Source organism: Vicugna pacos, chromosome 4 (genome assembly GCF_048564905.1).
Source record: "Vicugna pacos chromosome 4, VicPac4, whole genome shotgun sequence".
Classification (NCBI taxonomy): domain Eukaryota; kingdom Metazoa; phylum Chordata; class Mammalia; order Artiodactyla; family Camelidae; genus Vicugna; species Vicugna pacos.
In genome coordinates this window covers 48,082,020-48,108,800 of record NC_132990.1, presented here as the reverse complement: position 1 = coordinate 48,108,800, position 26,781 = coordinate 48,082,020, and the positions used below count along the sequence as shown (strand labels likewise).

Here is a 26,781-nt window from a genome sequence, read left to right as displayed (position 1 = left end):
TAGTGGGAGAAGGCAGTGTATCTTGTAGTTCTGTGCACACAGGGGATTCCTCAGGAAATGACCACCTGGTGAGCACAGACTTGCTCCATGGTCCCACACTTCAGTTTCACAACAAAACTGCCTCAGCAATGCACATTGGGATGGGGTTTTCCTGAGAAATTGAAAATGGAATATCAAGTCTTTAGAATGAAGAGGGAGTTATGCTAAATCACCCAGAATCAAGGATAAGTGGCTATTAAAATATATTTTTATTCTGAAAAAATAAACAAAAATTAAAACTTTGTAAAAAAAAAAGGTATGTTCTCTTTGTTCACATGCAGACTAGCTGCAGCTTTTGTGTACAATCATGTTTTCTGCTCACCATGCAGTGGGGAGCATGGCAATGAGGAAAAGTCACTTCTTAACTGGTGTCCAAGCCAAAACCCAATCTGCCATTCTGGAAAATTACCAACACCAAGACATCCCAAATGACATCATTTAACCCCCTTTTCATTGTAGGGGCTCAGAGTGTTTCTTTAAGCCAATTTTATATCCTAGATATAAGATCCTAGAGCCAATTTGGGGGAAACTCCTTCTTCTCTACTGTATAGAGAGCACATCCATCCTTACCCAAATTTGCAGAGGAGTTGTATCAACACCAAACTCCAGACACTGTAGGCTATGAATAAAATTTCTAGCAGTATCCATTTAATCATTAATACAATGCTAAGCTTATATTCTGAGTCCCTTCCTTTCCCAGGAATTAATGTCTGTAACCATCCAGACCACAATGGTCAAACTCAGTTCCCTGTGTCTCTTCAGGATTTGGTTTGGACATTGGCACCAGTTGCTAAAAATCTACTTGTAATTACCCTTGTAGTTAAGAGCACAGACTGTGGAGCCAGACTGACATGGAGGTGTCTCTTGTCTGTGTAACTTCAGGCACATTACAAAAATTACTTTATCTTGCAGACTCTTCGTTTTCTAATTTGTAAAACAGAGGTAATTAAACCAACCCCATGGAGTTGTTATGGGGATTAAATTAAAATGAGGCATGCATATAAATATTACATATATTATATAAAATATATATAATATATATATATAAATGCACAGTGGCTAGCAAAGAATAACCTCTCAGTTAATAAATGAATATTTTTATTATTAGTTAAATATGTTAAATAACCCCTCTGTGGAAGCCTTATGACACTTGAAGACAGTGTTCAATATCATACTTAACTGAATCAATTCCAATTTATTATTGCAGCACCTTTTTGGTTGACTTTCTAGCCTATGAGCCCACAATCTCATTTCTCTGGGCATTTTCCCCAGTCATCTCTTTTCCTTATCCACACTGATGAGGGACTCATATCTGTACTGTATGACACTGACCCTACCTAGACAAATCAGATCCTTTCTGCCAGGTTTTAGGATTGTCATTAATGCCCAAGGAGTCACTGGATCCATAACATGCAAACTCAGAAGGTATGGGGTAATCATGTTTGACCATACGCACTGGGGAATTAACTGTACATTATAACCATATCTATAGATTTACACAGATTTTATATATAAACTTATAGGGAATAAACTTTATTTTGGCAGAGAGTGTTAAAGAGAAATCAGGTCTTCAAACAGAGAAAAAAAAAAAGGAACAGCCAAAGAGTAACAACAGAAGAGGGCATCCTCATATGTTCTCAGTTCTTGGTTTCCATTTTTTCCCTAGAGCTGGCCATATTCCTGTACTTTTGCTTCCAAAAGACACCTCTATATCCTTATACAGGGTCTATTTTTCACTAATCTTGATTAAATTACTTTCTTTAAGGGGGCAACAAGTCACATCTAATCTGATTACTGACTTGTATAAAATAAATATTCTCTTTCATGTGCCATATTCAAACAGATTGTCTGGCTATCATACACAGCAGAAGTCTTATGAACTCAATATGTAGTGCTTCTTGTAGTCAATTATCCTTTCCTGCTACAGTGGCTTTGCTGTCTGTGGATTCTATCACCTGTAAATTTGGAACATGTCCAGGGATTGATGTGATATAGGAAGCCTAAGTTCAAATCCCTACTCTCCCACATAGAGCTGGGTGACCATGAGTGTGTCCTCTGCTCTTGGAGAATCCCAGGTATATCCATCCACACAATGAAGAGGGAGTTCAAAATATCTTAGGTGACTCCCACCTGTGAATTTCCCTGGCTCTATAGTTCCTTTCTCTAGTGGGACAGTCTCTTGAAGAGGGAACACAGCAATGCTCTGTATCACAGCAGAATGTCCGTATTTGAAGCTGAGCCTGGTTTCTTTCACCTCCTTAAATGTCCATGTGCCAGAAGCATCTTTAAAGTCTCCATATTCCCCACTAGGCTCAAAAACCGAATTAAATGACTCAGGGAGTTGATGTTATCCAACCTCTATCATTGGTACAAAGAAGGGAGTAGCCATCATCTAAGAAGGTTATCTATGAGCTAAACAGCTATCAGCTGATGTTTAAATGGTAGCAACAGAGACCAACTTTCATTTGAAGACACTAATCAGCCACTTGGTGGTGAGTTGACTGCATTAGACTGTTTTTATTCTGAAAGGGACAGCAATTCACCATGACTAAAATCAACACCTATTCTGAGTATAAATCATCCTCAGTCTCTGTAGGGCATTAGCAAACATCATCACCTGAAAGCTTATGAAGGACTAGATTTAAAGACAGGGATCCTGCATAATATCTCATCAGACCAAGGGACTCATTTATCAAAGCAGATGTTGCTGTGGGATCACAACTATGGGATCCACTGATCCTTCCATATACTGCAGCATCCATAAGTGACTGGCCCAAGAGAATGACAGAATGACCCTTTGAAAGCATAGCTAAGGCACCAGCTTGGAGATAATATTCTGCAAGAATGGGGCACCAGCCTCCAGAATACAGTATATACCCTAACCCAATGACTGTTTTATGCTACTGTGTCTCCAACAGGCAAAAATATATGGTCTAGGAATCAAGGGTAGTAGCAAGAGTAGCCCTGGTTATATCACTTCCAGTGACCTGCTTAAGAATTTGCATTTTGCATTTCTGCAGCTTACATACCATAAAATTTACCCATTGTAAGGTATAGCTCAATGATTTATGATAAATATAATCCAGCTGTGCAGTTATCACTAAATCAATTTTAGAACATTTACATATCATTTCAGAAAGTTCTCTCATGCACATTTTCAATCTCCAGCTGCAGGTAACTACTAATTTGTTTATTTCTAAAAGGATTTACCTTTTCTAGAAATTTCAGATGAATGGAACCATACAATATGTAATCTTTTGTGGCTGGCATTTTTTACTGAGCATGTTTTAGAGGCCTGTCCAGTTGTAAAATGCATCAGTAGTCTGTTCCTTTTTATTACAGAACAGTATTCCATTGTATGGTTGTACCACAGTGTGTTTATCTATTCACCCATTGATGGACATTTGGATTGTTCCCAGTTTTGGCTATTATGACCAATGCTGCTGTGAACACTTAGTATTCAACTTTCTGTGGAATTGGTGGGTCATATAGTACAAATGTGCGCAACTCTAAGAAACTGCTAAACTGTTTTTCCAAAGAACCTATATCATTTTAAATTCCCAGAAGCAATGTATGCTTCAGTTTCTGCATATCTTCACCAACATTCAGTGTTATTAGTCTTTTCTTATTAGTCTTTTTCAATGTAGTTTTCTAGTGGATGTGCAGTAGTATGCCACTGTAGTTTTAATTTGCACTTCCTGATGGATACCAATATTGAGAATCTTTTCATGTGCTTTTGAGCCATTGACATACCTTTTTGGTGTAGATATTTTAATTGGGCTGTCTTTTTAATCATGGAGTCACATGTAAGAGTTCTTTATGTAACCTGGATACAAGACCTTTATCAAATATATAATTTGCAAATATTTTCACTCTTTTTTGTCTTTTCACTCTTACAGTGTCATTTGAAAACTGAAGTTTTTAATTCTGTAGTACAATTTATCATAATCTAAAATTTGGTATCTTATTTAAGAAATCTTTACTTAATCCAAGGCCACAAAGATTTCCCCCTATGTTTTCTTCCAGAAGTTGTATGATTTTAGGTTTTACATTTAGATCTGTGATCCATTTTGAGTTAATTTTTTTGTATGGCACAAGGTAAGGGTCTCAATCATTGTTACATACAAATATCCAACTGTTTCAGTACCATTTGATATAAAGACTATCTTTTCCTCCATTGGATTGCCTTGGCACTTTTGTTGAAAGTCAACTGACCATAAATGTAAGGACTAAATTCTGGACTTTTATTATTATTATTTTTTTTTTTTTCATCTTAAAACTATGGAATGCTTCATGAATTTGTGTCATCCTTGCACGGGGGCCATGCTAATCTTCTCTGCGTAGTTCCAATTTTTGTATATATGCTGCCTAAGTGAGCACTGGATTTTCTTTTCTATCTGTTAAACTTTAAGCTATGGCTATCTCCCAGTCATGTTGGACTTCTTATGCCAAGAGACCAGCAGGCAAGGAAAGAAGTCACTATCCTAGTGGCATAGGACTGATCCTAGTCATGAGGAGGAGATAAGGCCGCTTTACACAATGAGAGCTGCTATGGACTGAATGTTTGTGCCTCACAAAAATTCATATGCTGAATCCCTTAGAGTCTATTACCTAGGAAACCTAAATTATGACTACTATATTTTTAGCAGTAAGACCAAATCACAGAGATTCAGAATCAGTTTGTCTGGTTTTCAATAGAGCCACCATTTCACTCCACAAGAACAACATAGCTCTGGAGTAGAAGGAAGATAGAACTTCACCAAAACAAACAAACAAAAAGTGAATACGGCACTGCATGGAGCAAAGGCACTGCGCATTTTCCATTTTGAGGGGGCTAGGTGTGAGTATCAGGTTTAGAATAATGCAAGGAGCAAAGCAGCTGATAGTATGAGAAAAGGCTAGTTGTGGGGTTGTGGCCCCTCTGGGAGTAGTGCTCACAAATGGGAAGCAAACAAAACTACCCAAGTTTACCCAAGAAGAACATAGTGTGGTGGATTCCAAGAAGTAATGGACATTGCTAAACAGAACATCGCCAGACAGATATTTTGATGTGGCTAACATTTGCTCTGTGTTACTTTAGAATGTCACTCAATCATGGAGGACAGTACTTCTCGAACTTTAATGTGCCTATAAATCACCTGAGGTTTTTGTCAAAATGCAGATTATGGTTCAGTACATCTGGAGTGTAACTAGAGATTCTGCAGTTTTAACACGATCTCAAGTGATGTTGTTACTGGCCTTAGACCACACTTTGAGTAGCAAGTACCCAAAATGTTCTAGTAGAAGTAGTTTGCTATTGGGACTAATTCATTTATTTGTTTGCCTAATTGATTTATATATCCTTTTTTAAGCAAGGATATTGAGACAATTAAAAGATTCAGATGTATATAATAATTCCTAGAGCAACCAGTAGAAAAATAAGGCAAAGAGATATATCTTAAAAGCCAATAGATAAAATGGAATTAGTTCTAAGAACTATTCAATTAACCCAAGAGACAGCAGGAAAGGAGGAACAGATGAACAAAAACTAGATGCAATAAAAAGAAAACAACATAATAGTAAACCTAAACCCAACTAATCAATGATTATATTAAATAGAAATGGATTAAACTTACTAGTTAAACTATAGAGACTATCAGACAGGATAAAAAGCAAGACTCAACTGTATTCTGTCTATAGGAAGAATTTCATAATGACATACATAGGTTGAAAGTAAAAGGATGGGAAAATATATCAGGCAAACAGCTGAAAGGTTATATTAGTTTCAGATAAAGCAGACTTGAAGACAAAGAGTATTACCGTAGATAAAGAAGGACATTTCATAATGATAAGGTGTCAATTAGGAAGACATAAAAATAATAAATGTGTATTCACCTAGTAACAAGTCTTTAAATAACATGAAGCAAAGACAGATATAAAGGAAGAGATAGAGCTACAGTCAGAATTTGAAATTTTCATATCCCTTTTTACAATAATTACTAGAACAACTAGACCAAAAAATAAACAAACAAACAAAAACTATTTTACTATGGACTATGAACCTGAACATGAAAGCTGAAACTATAAAGCTTTTATAATAAAGTATAGAAAAATGTCTTTGTGACTGGGGATAGGCAAAATTTTCTCAGAGAGGATACAGAAAGCAATAGCCAAAAAAGGGAAAAAAAGATAGAGGTCACCAAAATTTAAAACATCTGCTCAGCAGGCTGCCTATGGGGCTGAGGCCTGAGGGCATTGGGCCACACTGGCTCCTGCAACTCAGTTCACTCAAGGAAACTTCTGCGGTGACTACTGACGTAGCAGCTAGCTTTGCAGTGAAAGATCAGAGGTGAATTCCTCTCTTTGCCTAGGTCTAAAAAAAGCCTGAGTCTCAGCTACTAGAGATTCTCTGGATTTCTTGGCACATGGACTGACTCACCCCACACCCTCCCATCCTGTCAGACCCTTTGCACATACACCTCTACTTGAGTTCTTTGTCCTTATTTAAAAAACAAACAAACAAAATCAACCACACAGACAGAAATCCTACTGGTCTCATTTTTACCCCATCCACTTTTAGAGAGTCACTCTTGTAGAAATACTTTAAGCTCAATGGCTTCACTGCTGTCTCCCTTCTCTGGCACAATGCCCTCCCTGGATGAGCCCTGTCTTACACTGGCATGATGGCACCTCTCAGGTGAGCTAGAGACAATACCTCAAAGAGGCTGGATGGTAGCATTCAAAATGATGTCATACCCACCAAATCTGCCATAAGCATGGTCCAGAGACCATGGACATTCATGTTCCTCTGAAGAAATCCTTGTTGGGGGTGGGGAGGGAGCCCCCAGCATTTATCACCAATCTACCAACCCTCTCTCCATGTTCTGACCTTTGCTCTCCCTCTTTTTACCTGATATCTTGCCTGATTGTTCATGAGGACATAAATCCCAGCTGGTAAGAGCCAAATTATCTTACCAAAACATGAAGACAAAAACAGGCAGAAGCCTACACACACCTTATTTTTCTACACCTTCCCCAGCCCGTGTCAGAAAAATGTGTGCCTCCACCTATCAAAAGCCAAACTGCAGGATAAAAGGAAATCAGAATACTGTTTTGAGCTGCCAGACACATTAAAAAATCAACCAAACATGTGCTCAGCAAAAGACACTATTAAGAAAATGAGTATGCAGGCCACAGGCTAGCAGGATGTTCATAATACATATATGTGACAAAGGACTCTAAAATACATAAGGACTTGCTACAACTCAATATTTAGGGGAAAAAAACAAGAAAAGTATAATAGTGGACAAAATAGATGAACAGATAATTTACAAAGAAAAATATCAGAATGACCAACTGGCACATGAAAAAGCACATAAATACCATTAGTTATCAAGAAAATGCAAATGAAAACCACAGTGAGATACCACTACACATCAACCAGGGTGGCTAAAATTTCAACAACTGGTAACACCAAAAGTGGTGAAAATGTGACATGAGAACCCTTGTGGCTTTTTTGATAAGAGTGTAAAATGGTACAAACACTCTGGCAAAAGATCTGTCCATTGTATATCTATGAACAGTCTCATTCTCAGGTATTTAGCCAAGAGAAGTTAAAATACATGTCTACAAAAAGACTTGTATGATAATGTTAACAATGGCTTTATTCATAACAGCCAAAACTAGAAACAAGCTGGATGCCCATCAACAAGGAGAGTGGATAAACAAACTAGGATGTCCATATAATGGAATACTACTACTCAATAATAAAAAGGGACAAACTACAAAACCATGTAACAACACGACAGATCTCAAAAACATTATTCTGAATAAAGGCTTACATATGATTATATTAATATGATGTTTCTGAAAAGGTAACATTTAAACAAAGTTGAAAAATATTAGAACAATGGGGATTGCTCTGACAGGGTGGTATTAAGGATTAACTAGTAAGGGGCATGAGAAAACTGTTGTGTTGGAAATATTCTGTAACTTAATAGGATGTGAGTTACATGGGTGTGCGTGTCTTTCAAAATTCATTGGTTGGTACACTTAAGAGTTATGCACTTCACTGTGAGGAAATTAGACACCAAAAAGTAGACAACAAACTGTCTGTCTAAATTTATGGACTTTTTATAGTGATTGTTATTGACAAGCCACAAATATGTCTAGTGAACTTTCTAGCAGCCTCATTACAAAATGAAGATGTATTCTTATGGGAGCTTGTTCTTGTACTTGTTACTGTTTCTTTGCTATAAATAATAATGAAAAGCTCCTTTTATAAGCAGGTCATCTGAGGGCCCAAGATTCCTTGTGCCACTTGGACTGATGGCAGAGACTGGTTTACCTGATAGCTTTTAGTCATGATTTTATTACATATTTATTGAGTTACTATTTGTTATTTGCTGAGTTACTGTAGAAGGGTAGTTGTCCTTAGATCAGGCTCACATCTTCAGTGTAACTGAGCATATCTATAATGATTTATTGTCCTCCTATCTTTGAAGGGCTAATATGCAAAAGACAAAGCAATCACGTTGTGTGGCCCGCAGGTGCAAAGTGAGGACCAAGGGTAGAGCTGCAGGGAGATAGGCAGGCTTTGGTTCAGAATGAGGAAATACCTTCTGATCACTAATGTCCCCTGGCAGTAGGAAAGATTTTTGGGGAAGTAGGGAGCTCCCCTTCACTGGACCAGATGTGTCACCTCTTTCTTTCCCTAGCTTCTTCCTCACAGCTTTTAACCATATTCTATGTATTAGTTACCTATTGTTCCAAAACACATCACTTCAAAACTTAGTCACTTAGAAGAACACACATGTATTGTTACACAGTTTCTGTGGGTCAAGAATCTGAGCACAGATTTGCTGGGTCCTCTGCTTCAGGGTCTTTCACAAGACTGTAATCAGAGATGTTGGCAAGGGCTGGGATCTCATCTGAAGGTTTGACTGGGAAACGGTTAAATAGTAAACTCACTTACATGGTTGTTGGAAGAATTCAATGCCTTGAGGGCTACTGGTCTGAGGACCTCAGTTCTTCCCTGGCTGTTGGTTAGAGACCTTCCTCAGTTCCTTGCCAAATGGGCCTCTCCATTCTGGCAGTTTTCTTCATCAAAACTGGCAAAAGTGTGTTTTTTTGGTTAGAAATTATTACTAAAGGGGACGGTACATAAGCCCATGAAATCCAGTAGGCAGGAATCACTGGGGGCCATCTTAGAGGCTGCTACCACATTCCAGATTCCACCAACTTAGAAGGTCTTCCCTGGGCTTTGTTCTATGTCTCCTGTTCCACGATGCTTTTCAAACAAATGACTTGTAGAGGCTGTGGAAGAAATACTCAGTCCTAAGACCTGTTCCAAGTATTGTCCCCAAGATGGTCTTCCCCTTTCTCACAACCCTTGCCCATCTCTTTATGTGAAAATTCTCCCTCATTGTCCCTGACCAGAAGCTGCCTCCTCCGTGAAGTCTCCCCATGGCTCTGGGTGGTAGTTCCCCTAAGTGTCCGCAGTCATGACCTCGAGCACTTGGTTTAGAAGTATTGTGCCTGCAGCTGCTGGTTCCACAATACCATGAACATAGGGTGTTACTAAATAATTCTTATCTCCCCAGCTGTTCTCCTCAAGAAGTTTAAGCATTCTGAAGTTTGTAGAAATTCAAGGCATGACATGGAAATGCTTCCTCGATGTCCTTCAGTGGCCTAAGAGTGGAAACATCTCTCCATCTGATGGAAAGTGTTCCATCAGGAACAAAAGAAGGGGAAAAAAAGACGTTTTTCTGGAGTGCTTTCAGCATAATTGGATCTCAGGGACATTGTCCCAAAAGTATAAAAAGTTTCCTGACTTCGTATGATTCCATTTCCAAACTTTTAATCACTTCAGGGAATGCAGTAGTCCCAATTGCAGTGCTGATTTCAAATTGCCTTCTTCATGTACTGGTTGTTCCTTTGGAGATTTTGCCTAAAACACAGAACCAAAACAGAGAGGGAGGCACTGGCTTTCATCCCTTCTTCAAATCAGAGGTGGACATCTCAGCCTGGGCCTTTAAACTAGTATTGCTATTTCTGGTCCATGTACTGTTTCCAAGACAGAGGGACCCTTTCTCAATAGGTTCGTGAAAAAGGTAGGTGAGAGTTCTCATAAGAGTAGTCTTCAAATTTTTATTAGTGCAGTGACATTTCCAGCTTATGATTTGATTTTTCAAAGGGGTTGAGACTGGAGAAGGGAAGAAATGAAACAATTTCAGTGGTATCACAAAGATTCAGGGCCATGCAAAACCCCTTCTTCCTGGGTCAGAAAAACCTAAAAGCAAGAAGCCTATGAAACTGTCTCACTTCATGGATTCTCCTAATTTCAGAGAGACTCCCAGGATGAGATGGTTCCATGGTTTCAGAGCCTCTTCTTGTACAACTCCAGGGAGCACCATTCACACTGTAACTATGGAAATGGCTAGTGTTGTCCTGTTGTTGTGCTCCAGAGAGTGACATTTTTATGGCCTACAATGAAAATGGAGCCTGTGGTCCTGTGACCTGGCCTCAGAGGAGCCTCATGGGCTGAGCAGCCCAGACTTTCTGAGCCCTCCCTGTCCCCTTCAATAAGAGCAGCTCTGCATTATACATGGGGGTTCTGAATTTAAGAGAACAGAAGTTCTCTTTCATACAAAGTTTGAACATCATTTATCTCTTCCAATCCCAACACAGAATAGGGTAACCTGAGGGTCTAGGAGAGGGAAGAAGTACTGAAATCTACTTAGCAGGTCAGAAGGTTAAGCACAATGGAGCCCAAGTCTCTGGGCTTACATATCTGATGTATTTGCAGATTCAGTGCAGTTCCAGAAGGAAGCTGACCACCATCACATGAACAAGAAAAACTTAGAAAACCGACTGCTTGGCTCAATATGTTCAAGAATTTTCTAATACTCTAGAGTCTGCAAATATGGAGTAGGCTGTTTGGGAATGCAGTAGACTCTTTATCTTTAGAGGAAATCAAGCTGAAGTTGAAAAGCCATGGATCAGTGTGGTGCAGAAAAAGAACTACAATGGAGACAGGGTTGGACTAGGTAACTTGGGGAGCATAATCAATGGTACGATATGAGTCTGGTGACAAAAGGCTCAAGGACTGTTAATGTCCACGGATTTTTGCATGATCACCAAGGGGGAATGTTATTAAAATAAAATAAAATAGATGCTGCTTAAAGGTACAAACTTGCAACAAGTAATAAATAAGTCAGTGATCTAATGCATAGTATAATGAATATAGACAACATTGTACTATAATTATGTAATGTGATAAATACCACAGCAGCAATCATATTACAATAGATAAATGTATCAAAGTACCAGATGGCACGCCTTCAATTTACACATTATATGTCAAATATATTCAACACAGAAAAAAAAAAAGCACTGCTTAGTTATCCAAGAGAACTAGATTTTCAGAAACTGTGATCGACTGGGTTTTTGGAGACAGTTCTCTGTCTATCCTCACTGAACAACAGATTCGACTGCTAGGAACATATCAACACTTCCTGAGCACAAAGTCACCTTGGAGACCTCCCCCCTTTCCCTTGCATCTCTTTGTGTCCAGTCCTCCTTTTGTCCTTAAAAGCCCAGCTGGATTCAACATCATTAAAGGAGCCTTCTATGACCCCTGTTCTACCAATACTCTGCCTGCCATTTTGGATGTTTTGGCCTCTCCTGAATCCTTCTGTTTCCCCTCCCTGCCAGGTTGTGAGCCCACTTAAGCCATGGGTCACCCTTGTTCCTCAGAGGAACTGTCACATTCACACACTGGGTGCTCAACACGTGTTTTGGTGGATGATGTTTAGACACAGATGGACGGATGGATGGATGGATGGACGGAATGATGGATGAGTAGACAGGTGGATGGTCACACAGATGGATGGAAAGCCCTGAAGCTGGTGTGGCTAATGAGAAAAAAGATCTTGGGAACAATAGGGATGTATTTTCTGAGAAAATGATCTGTATTCACAATTAATGATTTCCCTAATACCTAGTACAGAGTGGGAGAACATGGAACAAACTTACAGTCACATTTCCAATCAAAGTTTAATGAGATGAATTGCCATATAGACCACAGAACCACTAAAATGAATATGTTATGTGTCTTGTCTCTGATTGGAATGCATTAAAAGATCAGAATCATCATTTTAAACACCGTAAACCTGATGTCCTATGGCCCCAAAGTAATTTCTGATTTTATTGCTCTTTTCTTGGAAAGAAACAGAGACCATGGATTTCAGAACTGTTTTCTGCTCACTCAGCCTGACTAGAACTCCAGACCAGATGCCCTGGACCTACACAAGACAAAGGATGTTGAGTTTGGACCTCTGAGCATTTTATTCAGTTTAAAGAGAAGACACACCATGGAAAGTGCCAACCAGACTGCTTCCGTGACAGAGTTCATTCTCCTGGGCCTCTCAGCCCACCCGAAGATGGAGAAAACGTTCTTTGTGCTCATCCTGCTGATGTACCTGCTGATCCTGCTGGGAAACGGGGTCCTCGTCCTGGTGACCGTGTCTGACTCCCGCCTGCACACACCCATGTACTTCTTCCTGGGGAACCTCTCCTTCCTTGACATCTGCTACACAACCTCCTCCGTCCCCCTCATTCTTGACAGCTTCCTCACCCCCAGGAAAACCATTTCCTTCTCAGGCTGTGCCATGCAGATGTTCCTCTCCTTTGCCATGGGAGCCACAGAGTGTGTGCTTCTGGGCACGATGGCGTTTGACCGCTACGTGGCCATCTGCAACCCCCTGAGGTACCCTGTGGTCATGAGCAAGGCTGCCTACGTGCCCATGGCTGCTGGCTCCTGGGCAGCTGGAAGTGCTGCCTCCATGGTTCAAACATCCCTTGCAATGAGGCTGCCCTTCTGTGGGGACAATGTCATCAACCACTTCACCTGTGAGATCCTGGCTGTCCTGAAGTTGGCATGTGCTGACATCTCCATCAATGTGATCAGTATGGGGGTGACCAATGTGATCTTCCTGGGGGTCCCTGTGCTGTTCATCTTTGTCTCCTACATCTTCATCCTCACCACCATCCTGAGGATCCCCTCAGCTGAGGGGAGAAGAAAGGCCTTCTCCACCTGCTCTGCCCAACTCACAGTCGTGGTCGTCTTCTATGGGACCATCCTCTTCATGTATGGGAAGCCCAAATCCAAGGATCCTCTGGGAGCAGACAAACAAGACCTTGCAGACAAGCTCATCTCCCTCTTCTACGGGGTGGTGACCCCCATGCTCAACCCCATCATCTACAGCCTCAGGAACAAGGATGTGAAGACTGCTGTGAGGAACTTGGTGAGTGAGAAACACTTCACCTGGTGATGTTAGAGGAGAGATGTCCCTGTAGTTCTGTGCCTCTTGGTCACTTTCATCCATGAATCTCAGAAGAATGAGTCTCCCAAAGAAATTACATATGAAGAGTGACCAGAAAAATTGAATTACACATGTAATGGAGAGTTTTAGCTGTTACTGAACCTAATTTTTAATTTTATTTATTTGTTTATTTTTAATGGAGGTACTGGGGATTGAACCCAGGACCTGGGGCATGCCAAGCAAGCGCTCTACCTGTGAGCTATACATACTTCAGACCTAATTTTTTTTTAACATTTTTTATTGATTTATAATCATTTTACAATGTTGTGTCAAATTTCAGTGTTCAGCACAATTATTCCGTCATTCATGGACATATACACACTCATTGTCACATTTTTTTCTCTGTGAGTTATCATAACATTTTGTGTATATTTCCCTGTGCTATACAGTATAATCTTGTTTATCTATTCTACAATTTTGAAATTCCAGTCTATCCCTTCCCACCCTCCACCCCCCTGGCAACCACAAGTCTGTATTCTCTGTCTATGAGTCTATTTCTGTCCTGTATTTATGCTTTGTGTTTGTTTGTTTGTTTGTTTTTGTTTTTTAGATTCCACATATGAGCGATCTCATATGGTATTTTTCTTTCTCTTTCTGGCTTACTTCACTTAGAATGACATTCTCCAGGAGCATCCATGTTGCTGCAAATGGCATTATGTTGTCGGTTTTTATGGCTGAGTAGTATTCCATTGTATAAATATACCACATCTTCTTTATCCAGTCACCTGTTGACGGACATTTAGGCTGTTTCCATGTCTTGGCTATTGTAAATAGTGCTGCTATGAACATTGGGGTGCAGGTGTCATCCTGAAGTAGGTTCCTTCTGGATACAAGCCCAGGAGTGGGATTCCTGGGTCATATGGTAACTCTATTCCTAGTCTTTTGAGGAATCTCCACACTGTTTTCCATAGTGGCTGCACCAAACTGCATTCCCACCAGCAGTGTAGGAGGGTTCCCCTTTCTCCACAGCCTCTTCAGCATTTGTCATTTCTGGATTTTTGAATGACGGCCATTCTGACTGGTGTGAGGTGATACCTCATTGTAGTTTTGATTTGCATTTCTCTGATAATTAGTGATATTGAGCATTTTTTCATGTGCCTTTTGACCATTTGTATGTCTTCCTTGGAGAATTGCTTGTTTAGGTCTTCTGCCCATTTTTGGATTGGGTTATTTTTTTCTTATTGAGTCGTATGAGCTGCTTATATATTCTGGAGATCAAGCCTTTGTCGGTTTCATTTGCAAAAATTTTCTCCCATTCCGTAGGTTTTCTTCTTGTTTTACTTCTGGTTTCCTTTGCTGTGCAGAAGCTTGTAAGTTTCATTAGGTCCCATCTGTTTATTCTTGCTTTTATTTCTTCTAGGAGAAAATTTTTGAAATGTATGTCAGATAATGTTTTGCCTATGTTTTCCTCTAGGAGGTTTATTATATCTTGTCTTATATTTAAGTCTTTGATCCATTTTGAGTTGATTTTTGTATATGGTGTAAGGGAGTGTTCTAGCTTCATTGTTTTACATGCAGCTGTCCAGTTTTCCCAACACCATTTGCTGAAGAGACTGTCTTTATTCCATTGTATATTCTTGCCTCCTTTGTCAAAGATTAGTTGACCAAAAGTTTGTGGGTTCATTTCTGGGCTCTCTATTCTGTTCCATTGGTTTATATGTCTGTCTTTGTACCAGTACCATGCTGTCTTGATGACTGTCGCTCTATAGTATAGTCTGAAGTCTGGTGAAACCTAAAACCTGGTAGGAGTGTGACTTGAGGGAATGGAAGTGGAATGCTGTTGAAAAGAACAATTCATGATTTGTCTGATTCTCTACTGGGCAAGTCTGAATTCACCTTTCAAGCACGCTGCTCCCTCTCTTTGAGAAAAACAGCTCAGCGCACCTTTGTGTCACATAAAGATTAAAAATCTCACTCTAAAAAGGTTGCACTGAAGACAGTGTGGGGCAAAACTTCAAGACACAGCAGTAAGAAAAATGGTCTTCATTGCAGGAAATGGCCCATCTTCAACTTTTATTTTTCTTGGAGGCAAGGCTGAAGATGAAGTTAGCTTTTATCCTTTCCCTGAGACTCAGCGGAGTTGGGACGTTGCAGATTCCACGGAGGGCATTTCCTATGAGGGCAAGTAAGGTGGATCCTGCAACACACATGTGGAGGATCATAGTCTGGGCACGCTCACAGCTAGTATCTGTATTTAAGCTTTGTTTTCCTCCCCTAGGTAAGTCTTAAGTACATGCTCTGACTCCATAGACTGGAGGGTTAAAGGATGGATCTATGGGAGAGAGCAGAGCCGGGGCGCCACAGGGATCCGACGGAAGCTGAAGTCAGGAAGGGGAGATGTGACCAGCAGAAGATGGAACAAGGTGGCCGACTGATAAAACTGAAAGGCAGAGCCAGCTCACTGTGTACCTGGCAAGAGGTCCAGAGGTAAAATGTGTGAGGATCTCAGTCAGTAGTGACACAAAAGGGGGCAAAGATATCGTTAGGGAGAGAAATTGCCTCTTTTTCCTTGAAGAAATTGGATGTTCGTATTTTCCGGAGAATCAAAACTTTCTAATGAAAACAAATGCTCTCAGCCTGCCTTGCTTGGGCGTCCTGGGCTCCTCCTGCCTGAGGCATGGTCAGCCTCTCTCTTGGGCCCCACAGAGCTCCCTGCCCATCCTGGATGGAAATGTGGACACAGTCACTGAAACAGTCTCTTGGGCTGTGGGAGTGCAGGGGTGTGTTCCTGTTTCACCACCTCATACCCAGTATTATCTGTCCCACTCGGGTGTGAACTGGCCTTTCCTACTGAGCACAGAGCCCCTCTGTGCCCTTCTTAGCTCACTACAGGGAGGAGGACCTCAACACAGGATTAATTCGGACCTTGGTCAATTAAGAACAGAAACTCCTGAACCATCACGAAGGCTCTAAGTCAATATGCCTCAACCATTGCTTTTGCTCTCTTCCTAGAAAGAAGTTAAAGGATCACGAGACCATGATTTACTAGTTTGCTTTGCAGCAATACATAGATGAGTCACAATCACCAATGACACATCGAAGTCACAAGATGGTACCTGGAAGTCTGCAACTTTGCTTTGGGCAGGACAGCAAGGTGGATATGAGACGAGACTAGATCTCCCATCTCCCAGTTTGACACCTCCTCAACCTAATAAACGTTTCTCTTCTCCAAACTAAGACATTTTGGTTTGTTTGGTTTCATTGTGTGTCAGGCACATGAACTTAGGTTCAAAAACACTATTAATATATCTGAAACTCCAAAGTAATTAATTACTATTATCAATTATCTAGCATTTATATTTCCCCAAATGTCTTATAAATGCTTTAATTATTTCAATTTGTTTATTTGAACTGAAATCCAAATTATACATTATAATTGGTCTCTTTTACTCTATAGTTCTCTTCTCTTTTTTCTCTCCCTCTCCATTTTTTAATTTACATTTTGGGGAGAGGAATAGTTTCTCACTATGGGAAACTGTAGAGTTTACCAAAGAGTTCTGCTACCAATTTCAATGTGAGTGTAGAGTGGAGGGGGGTTTCCCACTTCCCACCAAGCAATGCTCAGACACCAGCTGAGGGTCCTAGAATTGGACTAAATTCTTTCACTATCTGAGACAGGAGGGAAGAGGGCAGGGCACAACCACTGAAGGAATGAGCAATTGAGGATAGGACATACACCGGGTAGAACCTAGATGGTAGAAGATTTGACTTCCAGTGGACCTTGAGCCTCATGGCACACCCACAGGTGCCAAGACAGTTCCATAGCTGACGATAAAAGGCCAAAAAGTGAGTGGGGCCCAATTCCTAGAAATCCCCTGCCCCTTCCCCAACATAGCTGGAATGATCCTCCAACTTGTTAGCATATGAAATTACCCAGCCCATAAAAATTAACCACCCCCACACCTCATGGCCGTTCTCCCTTCTGAGACAGCCAGCACTCTGTGTATGGAGTGTGTGTCTCCCTGAATAAATCTACTTTCACTTTACTACGGCTCTCTCTTGAATTCCTTCCTGCATGAGACAAGAACTTATTCTTCGGTAACTTATCTACCTGGAGATAGCATCAGACTGCTATCTGCTATCAGACTGCTCTCTGCCCTGCCTCCCCTACTTCAAACATTAGTTGCAAGTCCAGGTTGTCACCTGTGCTTCTGATTGACCAGTCATAGATTGAAGGTTCCAACGACCCCTTACTTGGGTTTGATTAACTTGATAGATAGGCTCACAGAACTTGGAGGCACATTTTACTTACTGTATCACTGGTTTATTATAAGAGGATATAACTCAGGGACAGCTAGATAGAAGAGATGCATAGGGCAAGGTATGGGGAAAGGGCATGGAGCTTCTGCGCCCTCTCCAAACACACCACTCTTCCAAATCTCCACATGTTCATCAACCTGGAAGGTCTCCAAACCATAACCTTTGGGTTTTTATGGAGGCTGCATATAGGAGCAGGACTGATTAAATCATGGCCCATTAGTGATTAATTCAACCTCCAGCCTTTCTCCCCTCCCAGGAAATCAGGAGGTGAGACTGAAAGTTCTAACCCTCTATTTAGGGTTGCTTACCCTAGCAATCAGCTCCATTCTTAAGTGCTTCAAAACTCATCTAATTAACATAAACCCTATTGTGGTTGAAATGAGCTTGTTATGAATAACAAGACACCCATTTCACCTTTATGATGCTAAAGTGTTTTTCAGGAATTGAGGATAAAAGACCAAGTACTATGAGGAAAGTTGCTCCATTGCTATTATCACCCAAAAAATTTCAAGGATTTTAAGAGCTGTGAAGGGCCTTGGCAACTATGAGCCAGGAACAATGAACAAAGACCAAATATATATGAGAAATATATTTTGGCCATCTGAATGAACAAATATGTATTTCTTATAAATCATAATATCACATTACCATAGTCTGCATTTTGCTGATTACAGTCCTATAGTACTTGTCCCTGTATTTCCTATAAATTGGTGATTAGATCTAAATACTTGACAGGTTTTTGTTTCAAGCGTAGTGATGAGCTCATGGCTCCTGAGATCTTCTAACAGTCCCCTAGTATCTTTGATGGCTTCCTTGCCTTCTGGTTATGTCAAGATGTTTGACGCTCAACATGTACAATTCCTCTCCAGACCTGGAAACAACCATTTTCCCTAAGGAGCTCTTATTCCTTTAGTGGGGATTGGTATTTAGAACCCACAATCTGGGTGCTAGGGGTGCTACTGAGTTTGTCAGTTTCTAGGCCTGATACTGAGCAGGACTCTGTGCCCCACCCCCTTATTTATAGAAACCCAAAGTCTCCCAGACCTCCCTAAGTCATAGAAGAGCAGGCTCAAGCAGGTGATTAGGACAAGCCTGCAGGCATTGGGGAGATGGTAATAACTCTAAAAACCTATCTCAGCAATTCACTGAGATTGCTCCCCCATTTCCCTTTAAAACTTTCATGGCTGAACAGAATCTTTGGGAATGGGTTTTTTGGGGTGACACTGGGTCCACCAGATTGCAGCCATTCTGATTAAAAGCAAATTTCCTTTTGGTTACCAAGGCTGTTGCCCTCAGGATCATACCCCTGAGGGTGTGATCATACTGCTCCATCAAATAGAAACCAATTACCCATATCTAAGTCTCAGGAGGCAGTTGAAAAGAGAAGAAATAAGAACTTGTTAGAACCAGTGGAGCCCAAGATGGTGGAGGATTTGACTTCCAGTGGACCTTGAGTCTCATTATACACTCACTGTAATGTAATAGCATGCTAAATGACACACCAACCAGTGCCATGACAGCTGACAACTGCCATGACAAGAACCAGAAAAGCCGATACAAGGACTGAAAAGCCTGTTTAAGGACTGATTGGTTCCATAACACCCAGAAGGAGAACATGATGGCAGAAGCCTCCCATGAAAGTCCACATGGCCTGACCCAGGCTGCACCTGTCTCTACTGGCCATCTTGGCTGATGGTTTTCCGCTGGAGCCCTTCCTTTCCCCGCTCAAGTGCTTTTCTTTCCTTCTCCCTATCTGACCACTTTCCTTCCTTTTCCTCTTTTGAGAAATAAAGCAGTTTTTTCACTTCATCCCTCTGCCTCTGCTGTGAAATCTTTCATAGCTGGTGGCAAGGATCCACACTTTGGTGGCCCTCCTAATTTAGGGGTCTCACTATCCACTAACAGACCTTTTCAGTTGGAAGAGAATACATAGATACAATTCAAATTAAGATCTACAGAATTTTTACTTAACCTCATTGACTTCATACCTGTATCTCCTTCTCCCAAATACTATCTCCTCATTCCAGAAAAGTATGGAGAGGGCTTAAAGTTACACCAACATAAGAAGGTGCCAAGAGCTGACATGGGCACAGGCCTTGAAAGAGGAGAAGTGAGTCAGGTTGTCCCTGTGATGTGTGCATTCCCATGTGCCTGACAGTACTGGTACCAATAATAACAGATGAAGCAATGGTTTGGGCCCTTCCACCTGTCCCTGAGCTTTCCACAGGAGACCCAAGCCCCCATGAATAGAGTACTGGGGGCTGACGGGCTGAGAAAGAGTTTGAGGAGAAACCCAAAGAGTTGGGAGAGAGACTCCAAACCAGAACCTCAAGGCATCTTGCAGCTCAGGGGTGACTTTCCAAAATCCTGGTGAGAAAGCAGTTGCCAGCCCTGTTCACCATGGGTGGCCTTTGGCAGAAAAAAAAAAAAAAAAGGCATGTGGTGCAGATAAGAAGGAAGCTGGCAGATCTCCTCTAAATAAGGCAAAAAGTCCTGAATTCTGCAACCTTGCTTTGCTTATGATAGAGGTTCTCAAAGTTTAAGAGCCACTTAGAAAAGAGAGGTTTGCTAAATATTTGAAAGGGTGTAGTCATAGCCAGGATTTAGGTATCTAGGGTCAATAGCGTCCTAGGTTTTAAAATCATGTTTTCTTATAATTTACACTGTATGTCTGTTTATTTATTCACAAAATGTATAGATGGCCTACTGCACCAATATGCACATTATAAAATGTTTACAAAAACAGAAATTAAAAAGATGGGACAGAGATAAAATAAAATATAAAAAAAGAGCTAACACAAAGAAAAAAAATAAAGGTAGGTCACAAATTCACTTATTAATTCATTCATCAACTACTCATCAAGTGCCTACTGTGAGCCAGGTCTAGCTTTTATACTAAGGATATATCTGGGAACAATGCAGGAAAAAAAATCCTCTGCTTCTGTGAAACTTACATTCTAGCAGGAGAGAAACAGACAAGAAACAATGACTAACATACATAAGAAAATAATAGCGCCTGTTAGAAACTGCATGGAATCAGGCCTGAGGCATTAAGGAGAACTGAACACATGCATCTAATGTTGCTTTTCCTGAAATCCACAAAAACTACAGTAATATTTTTTTGTTTAATTTTTGTTTTTAATGACAAGATCACAAGGTTAAGGAGAAGAAAGGAGACATCAGAGTGATAACATTCTGAAGGCTGGAAAGTGAGTGGACTAGTAGCCATTTCCATAGCAGATCTGATAGAGTCAAATCCTAAGCCAGAAACTAAGACAGCCACAACCAGACCTATAGCACAGAAGACTCACTGTACCAGGTCCCTCAGACCAGGAATGAAAAGAGGTGCTGCTAAAATAAGGAGGATTAGGAAAAAATGTATAATAAACAAAGTTCCTACATCCCCTCCCTTATTATATGACATCGGTCAACTCTCCCCTGTCTACCTCAACAAAAAGTTTATTCTCTGGAGAGGATAAAACACATACACCTAAGAAAGTCTTCAAACAAAAAGACATCACTTCTGCAATCAACTAGCCTTTTTTAAGCCCACGGCTGCTGTACCTGTGAAACTGTTGGCAGGAGCCAGGACCAGATTCATTTATGACTCTCCCAATGCCCTGTGAAGGCCTGGCCTCTGGTAGGTGCTCAGAATCTATTTGGTGGGAGACAGACAAGACAAAACCTTCTAGGTCACTTGCTTCTTTCCAGCCCTGAGATCCTGAATTTGGAAATGCTGGGGCTGCTAACAAGGATTTGTCCTGTACAGTGGGTTCACATTCTCCCAGATCTATTATGGGCTCTGCTGAGAGTTCTCATTGACTGAGGGGTTTATGTTAATTCCAGCAGGACCAGAATGACCCTTCTTCTCTAATGCCTCCCTGTAGCTCAGCAGGATGGGTACAAAGGGAGGGAGAGGGAAGAAAGTATTTCTGGAGGACTTCAGAATAATTGGATCTTGGGGACATAATCTCAGATGTATAAAGTTTCTAAATTTTGTCACTTAAATGCCTCAACTTTAAATTACTTCAGGGACTAGAATAATCCCAATAGCAAGGTGCCATTTAAATGGCTTCATATATGCAATGGACGGTCCTTTGTGGATTTTTCCGAAACACAGAACAAAGACAAGAAAACTTAGCTTTCACCCATTTCGGGTGCTCACTCCTCTGGCTGCTGCTTTCAGACCAGATTGGCTATTTTCAGCCTCTGGACTATTCCCAAACCACAGAAAAGTGATTTTCCTTATTGAGCTATTTACAAAAAAAGGTAAGAGAGCACTTTTAAAAGAATATGTAAACTCTTGTGGGCCCAGCCCCATTCCTGGCTCCACCCTTGTGACTAAGTGGCATGGAGGGAACTTGAAGGAAAAGGAAAAGGACATCTCAGGGGTGTGAGAAAGCCCAAGAACAAGAGATTCCTGAGGTCACTTGGTCCCTGGGATGGAATACCTCTAAAAATAAATCCATTCCAGAGTGAGTATTAGGGAATCAGAGGCCCAGAGAGGGAAAGGAACTTAATGATTGCCAGGCACTGGGTGGTTGGCAAAGGCCAGTTCTTTGGGTAAATGCACCTGAGGAGTCTGGCAGGTGCGTGAAGGAAAGAAGGAATGAGTATCCCAGAGGTCTGGGCACTGTGAGAGAAAACTGTGTGAGAGGAGGAAGGTAATATCCAAAAGTGCTTGAAGAGGGGAATGGTCAGGAATAGAGGATGAAAATGATCAGTTATTTCCAACCTGTCTTACACCCTAAAGGCGGGAAAATCATACAAATGTAATATAACACTTCTCATAAAATTGATTAAAATGAATTGGCCACACATAGTATAACCTGAAGTAAATGTGTAATGTCAATCTTGAATATGATTAGAAAAATTCTGTCCACTCTGGTGACACGTGAAACACCTCTACAGGCAGCCAAATATCACAAAGTAGATTTTGATCAATTTCTCTCCATTTTACTTAGAGTGACCCCCAGGTTGCAAGAGCTGTTCCCTAGCTGCTCAGCAGGACGAGTTTCCTCACTGGCTTTCTGGCCACTTTAGGCATCAGAAAATCATGAAGTTGGCTTTTTGAATTCCTGCAAGTTACAGAGGAGAGGCACCATGGACAGGTCTAATCAGACCTCCCCGATGCTGGGGTTCATTCTCCTGGGCCTCTCAGCCCACCCGAAGATGGAGAAAACGTTCTTTGTGCTCATTCTGCTGATGTACCTGCTGATCCTGCTGGGAAACGGGGTCCTCATCCTGGTGACCGTGTCTGACTCCCGCCTGCACACGCCCATGTACTTCTTCCTGGGGAACCTCTCCTTCCTCTGCTACTCAACCTCCTCTGTCCCCCTCATTCTTGACAGCTTCCTTACTCCCAGGAAAACCATCTCCTTCTCAGGCTGTGCCATGCAGATGTTCCTCTCCTTTGCCATGGGAGCCACAGAGTGTGTGCTTCTGGGCATGATGGCATTTGACCGCTATGTGGCCATCTGCAACCCCCTGCGGTACCCCGTGATCATGAGCAAGGCTGCCTACGTGCCCATGGCTGCTGGCTCCTGGGCAGCTGGAAGCACCACTGCCATGGTGCAGACATCCCTAGCAATGCAACTACCCTTCTGTGGGGACAACGTCATCAACCACTTCACCTGTGAGATCCTGGCTGTCCTGAAGTTGGCTTGTGCTGATATCTCCATCAGTGTGATCAGTATGGTTGTGGCCAATGTGATTTTCTTGGGGGTCCCCGTGCTGTTCATCTCTTTCTCCTATATGTTCATCATTGCTACCATTTTGAAGATCCCTTCAGCTGAGGGGAGGGAAAAGGCCTTCTCCACCTGCTCTGCCCACCTCACAGTCGTGATCATCTTCTATGGGACCATCCTCTTCATGTATGGGAAGCCCAAATCCAGGGACTCTCTGGGAGTAGACAAACAAGACCTTGCAGACAAGCTCACCTCCCTCTTCTATGGGGTGGTGACCCCCATGCTCAACCCCATCATCTACAGCCTCAGGAACAAGGACGTGAAGACTGCTGTGAGGAACCTGCTGACTCAAAAACACTTCACACGGTGATGGTGGATGTTTCTCTGCCTCTTGGTTTCAGAGGATATCTGAAGGTCTCAGAGGATAAGATGAAGGGCAACCTTCATCCAAGTTATCGTAGGTAAATCTAATTACACCAAAACTCACTACACACAAGGGCTTTGTGTGAAGAGGGAGCATTTAATGTGAATTTTCCCCTCATTCTGTAAGCAATTCTATAAAAGTATATTCCTGTTGGTCAATTTCTCTATATCTGTGATACATACTGAACAAACTGATGTCAAGGAAAAGTAACTCTTCACAAGTTTTATTGCTTAACTCATGAAAAGCTCTAGTCTGTAAGTCTGTACTTCAACTGTTCCTTGGCTCTTTCTTTGAACATATTTGAATGGGTTCTTACTTTTATGTTACCTTTCAACTCATCTCACTCCATATTAATTAATAGTAATATTTTTATCTTTATTCTCATTGTTTCTTTCTCTTTACTGTCATTTTAATTCTTAAAACTGTTTCTTGAACCCTTCTGTAACTACGTCTTCATAATTAACATATTTCTCTTGCCCTTAATCAAGGCCCCCACCAGGAAGTCATTTACATCCTTGCAGCAGAGATGAGAGTGAATAAGGTGTGACAAAACTGATGCAAGGGTCAAAGGTGCAGGCCTTTTTTCTTTTCCCTTTTTGAAAATGTTATTCAACCCTGGCTTCTGTTGCTAGATATGATTGGCCTCCCATGGGTCATTAGAGTCACATGGAAACTGAGAGGTGTCAAGGAGAATCAAAGGAATTCTACTGGCCATCTGACCTGGCTTTACCAAGCACACAGCCAAGTGGCGACCATCACTTGCTTTTCTACCTAAGAATCTCCCAAGTCACCCAGTAGTCAGAGGGAGAGGAGGTGATGCTCAGAGGGAGAAGGAGGAGACATCTAAGAATCATCTATATGATTGGGGAGGAATTCCAAGTCAACTCCCTAGAGTAATCAATCCAGAAGTCTAGTTAAAAGAATGAGCAAAATAGAAAACCTCTGACAGTTGATATGAAATTTTTAATCCAACAGAGAGGAAACTAACAATCAAAACCATCAGCCTTTGCTGAGAGAGTTACTGCAGGAAGATGGTGAAAACACTAAAGGAAGTTCTCAGTAGTTTTTTGAGTGGGATTCAGGAAAGTACTGAATCAATAAAACCAGAGAAGTCTACAAAAAAAAAAGAAGCTAGGAGAAAAGATAGCTGGGCAATAAGAGCCTTTTCTCAGGGAAAATATTCCGCTTACTTGGTCAAATAAAAGTCAGTAGGAAGAACTTGAAAGTAGACAGGACAATGCTTAAAAATGAATTTTTAAATTAAAAATAACTTAAATTGGTCTCCTAGACTTCAGAGAAAAAAACAAAGGGATTTAAATTATTTAAGAAAAGATGAGAGGCATGGAAGATAGACCAGGGAACCATTATGGAATCCATGAAGAGAAAACGGAGCAGATGAAAGACAAATAATAATTTTTAAAAAATCATTTCACTGAATAGAAGTTTTAAATAGTTTGTTCATAAAAGGTTCATCAATCACCAGGTAAGAATTGTAGCAAAAGGCACACCTACCTAGATTCAAGGATAAATTTTGATTCCTATACATACCAAAATAATTCTATAGACTTTTCCATGGAAGAAAAGCACATTTGCTAACAAGGAATGAGAACCTGACTGCTACTGGCCTGCAGTTCTGCAGCCCTAACTGTAGACATCAGTGGAACAAGGCTTACAAAGTTCTGAGGGAAATGGGTTGTTGAGTCCCGAGTTCTACATACTCCTGACAAATGAGGGTTAAAAAGACACTTGCTGTCACGTGTAAACACAGGAAGCACAGACCCCTACAATCTCTTTCCGGGAAAAAAAAATTGATTTAGAATGTTCTCCCAACAAACAGTTAAAAATAAATAATTGAAAGAGTGTGATAGATATGCCATAGAAGAGATAGCAGAAAACAATGAAATACCTGAGACTAATAAGGTCTAGACAATTCTTAGACCAAATTTGCAAAGACGAATATATGAAGGACTTATTAGCAAACAAGTTGAGGTAAACAGTGACAACAAGGCAACGATGCAGCTCCAGTTACAGTCCTAGAGACTTCATCGAGCTGGGAAATGGAGACAGAGAAGCAAAGTCACAACCCACTAAAGGCCTCTTCTTATGAAGGATGTGGGGGGAAGGAGGTTCTTATAAACATAATCCATAGCATTGATACTGAAATGCAACAACAGTCTTAATATGCTTGTTGAACATTTAGGAGTAAATACCAGCAGACAAGTATTAAGAGGAAAACTCTTAAAAGTATTAAAGGATTATGAAAGAACAAAGAAAGTTGGTCAAATGAAAAAACTCATTTATTGAACCTGATTAGATTTAAACCATTGTACATTAAACAAATAATACACATTATCCAGTGTTTTTCTTAATTCAAGGTTTCTAACATGAGGAACATTAGGAGATCAATTACTACAATCATTTTATTAATAGATTAAAAAAGAAAAAGTAATCCCATCAACAAATGTGGAGAAGTTATTTGGAAATTTAGCATCTATTTCTGACTTTTTTAAAACAGTGAACTTGAATACAGGAAACCATCCTTGACGTGAATGAAAGTATCAGAACAACAGCAAACAGCACACTTGATGGCAGAACACCAGTGGCATGCCTAGGATAGCATGCCTGGGTTAGGACATCTGCTCTCAATGTGTGCATCGTTCTGCAGAGTCTACCTAATTAAAATGGATAGAGAAAATAAATAAGGAACAGAATATAGAAAAGAAGAAAGAGGAAAACTATCCAGTAAGTAAACAGATGTTTACTTAGAAAAAAATTTGAAGCAAGTGCAAAACTACTACAACTAATAAGAAAGTAAAGTAGGATGGTCATATATTATTCACATCAGTTACAACAACTTTAAAATACCTAGGGAAAATAAATACAGAAGTTTGAGTATATTACATATTTACATCGGTCATGCATTAACAGATGAAATTTCTAAAAAGACGTTTTCATGTTGGAGGGAGGAAAAGTCCTGAATGTAAGCTTCAGGGCAGTCTAGAGTATC

At 40.7% G+C, this 26,781-nt stretch overlaps 2 protein-coding genes and 1 non-coding gene across 3 annotated transcripts; 2 read left to right on the top strand and 1 right to left on the bottom strand.

Annotated features, from left to right (window-relative positions):
- Window positions 1-4,314: 4,314 nt before the first annotated feature.
- LOC116280401 (U6 spliceosomal RNA) lies at window positions 4,315-4,419 on the bottom strand. Its single transcript, XR_004189790.1, has one exon. It is a non-coding gene; the product is annotated as a U6 spliceosomal RNA (small nuclear RNA).
- Window positions 4,420-12,392: 7,973 nt separating this feature from the next.
- On the top strand, window positions 12,393-13,352 carry LOC102533822 (olfactory receptor 13C7). The gene has a single exon (XM_006204173.1). It carries the CDS (start codon window positions 12,393-12,395, stop codon window positions 13,350-13,352), a length of 960 nt encoding a protein of 319 aa, XP_006204235.1.
- A 9,414-nt stretch (window positions 13,353-22,766) lies between these two features.
- LOC102540391 (olfactory receptor 13C7-like) lies at window positions 22,767-23,720 on the top strand. Its single transcript, XM_006204121.1, has one exon. The coding sequence runs from the start codon at window positions 22,767-22,769 to the stop codon at window positions 23,718-23,720; it is 954 nt and encodes a 317-aa protein (XP_006204183.1).
- Window positions 23,721-26,781: the final 3,061 nt, after the last annotated feature.